This window comes from Selaginella moellendorffii, unplaced genomic scaffold, assembly GCF_000143415.4.
Source record: "Selaginella moellendorffii unplaced genomic scaffold, v1.0 SELMOscaffold_19, whole genome shotgun sequence".
Lineage (NCBI taxonomy): Eukaryota > Viridiplantae > Streptophyta > Lycopodiopsida > Selaginellales > Selaginellaceae > Selaginella > Selaginella moellendorffii.
Genome location: NW_003314280.1, coordinates 1,650,127 through 1,651,500, shown reverse-complemented (window position 1 = coordinate 1,651,500; position 1,374 = coordinate 1,650,127). Strand labels below are relative to the sequence as shown.

Genomic DNA, 1,374 nt, shown 5'->3' with positions numbered 1-1,374 from the left:
TCAAGTGCGGCTCACTCCATGGCGTAAGTTATCAATTTCATTTTCATCAACCTGCAAAGCTGCCTCAAGAACTTCGTTCATGATGTTTGGTGTGGTCTGGAACAACACTCTAGCCATGTCTATCCTTCCCGGGTTTTGGCTTCCAAGCACAGCCACCGCAACTGTGTCCAAGTTATCCAGGTTTCGCTGGAAGTGAACGAGACCCCTAGGAAAGATGAACAGATCACCTGGATGCAAAACCTTTGTAAACAATTGGTTGGAAGTTGACACAAATCCAACGTAGAGGCGTCCTTGGAGGAGCCAGATGACCGCGAACACTCGAGGATGGTTGTGTGGAGGATTCACGCCAAATGGACCAAATGCCAGGCAAGCAATGGAGAGTCCCTGTGTGTTGAGGCCTGGAAACATTGTAATATCGATCAAGTCGACTTGGATTCGCAATGTGTTGTTTGTGACTGGACCCTGGCGCAGGATGGTGGAGGTGAAGTCATCAGCAGTGACTGTGGTGGGATCTTTGCAAGGGACTTCGTTGATGAAAATATTGGAGTTTGGATCCTCCACGCAGAAATCCTGGAGAGGATCCTCATCACCCAAAACTCCACTAATAGCTATGCACACAAAGAATGCCACCGTGACAATTTTGATGAAAGCCATTGCTATAGAACACTTGATGTCGTGAAATCTCAAGAAGGAACTAATTGGTGTGAATTGTGGTGGGCTCTGCTCTCTGGTATTTATTCACAGAAATGGCATCAAGAGATCATTTTTAATTGTTTCTCATGGTCACGTATACATTCTTAGACCCATGCAGAGCCAACAATATGTCATGTCACCCTGAAGTAGTGGATTTTGAGTGAAAGAGCTCAAAACAAGAAAAGTAGTGAAAGGTAACAATCTAAAGTTTGGAAACTTATAAACCAGGAAGAATATCTATTTGTTTGGAGTTGTTGGGGGAAGGCATTTTTGGCTCATAGTTTTGATGTTGAAGTTAGTATTTGCATTTGGCAATCATTGGTGATGATTGACAATCATCTAGGATAGTTGATTATCCTTATCAAGGGTTTTGCTTGATTGTTGTTCGTATGGAATGATTTGTTATTCTTCGGGATGGTGAATTTTTTCTTCGATGATGATTATGCATCTCTCTATTGATGAGATGATTGATAATCTTTCATGATTGTTAGTTATTTTCTTTGATGGTTTATAGCTTTTTGCAATACCACATGTTTTTTGTGGTTTGCTTTGGATTAGTCTTTTGGGTTTGAGACATTAGTAGAATGTTGCCAACACTTGCTTAAACAACTCTGGTTCCTTCGTATTATTGACTGGGATCTATTCAAATTGGCTAGTGCAATGTTTAGCATGACTAAATTT

At 41.3% G+C, this 1,374-nt stretch overlaps 1 protein-coding gene across 1 annotated transcript; it reads right to left on the bottom strand.

Annotated features, from left to right (window-relative positions):
* LOC112347032 (germin-like protein subfamily 1 member 15) lies at nt 1-654 on the bottom strand. The gene has a single exon (XM_024677149.1). It carries the CDS (start codon nt 652-654, stop codon nt 1-3), a length of 654 nt encoding a protein of 217 aa, XP_024532917.1.
* Between the last annotated feature and the right edge of the window lie 720 nt (nt 655-1,374).

Excerpts from the sequence above, each read along its gene's own strand:
- LOC112347032 (XM_024677149.1), bottom strand. The coding sequence starts at position 654 with ATGGCTTTCATCAAAATTGTCACGGTGGCATTCTTTGTGTGCATAGCT.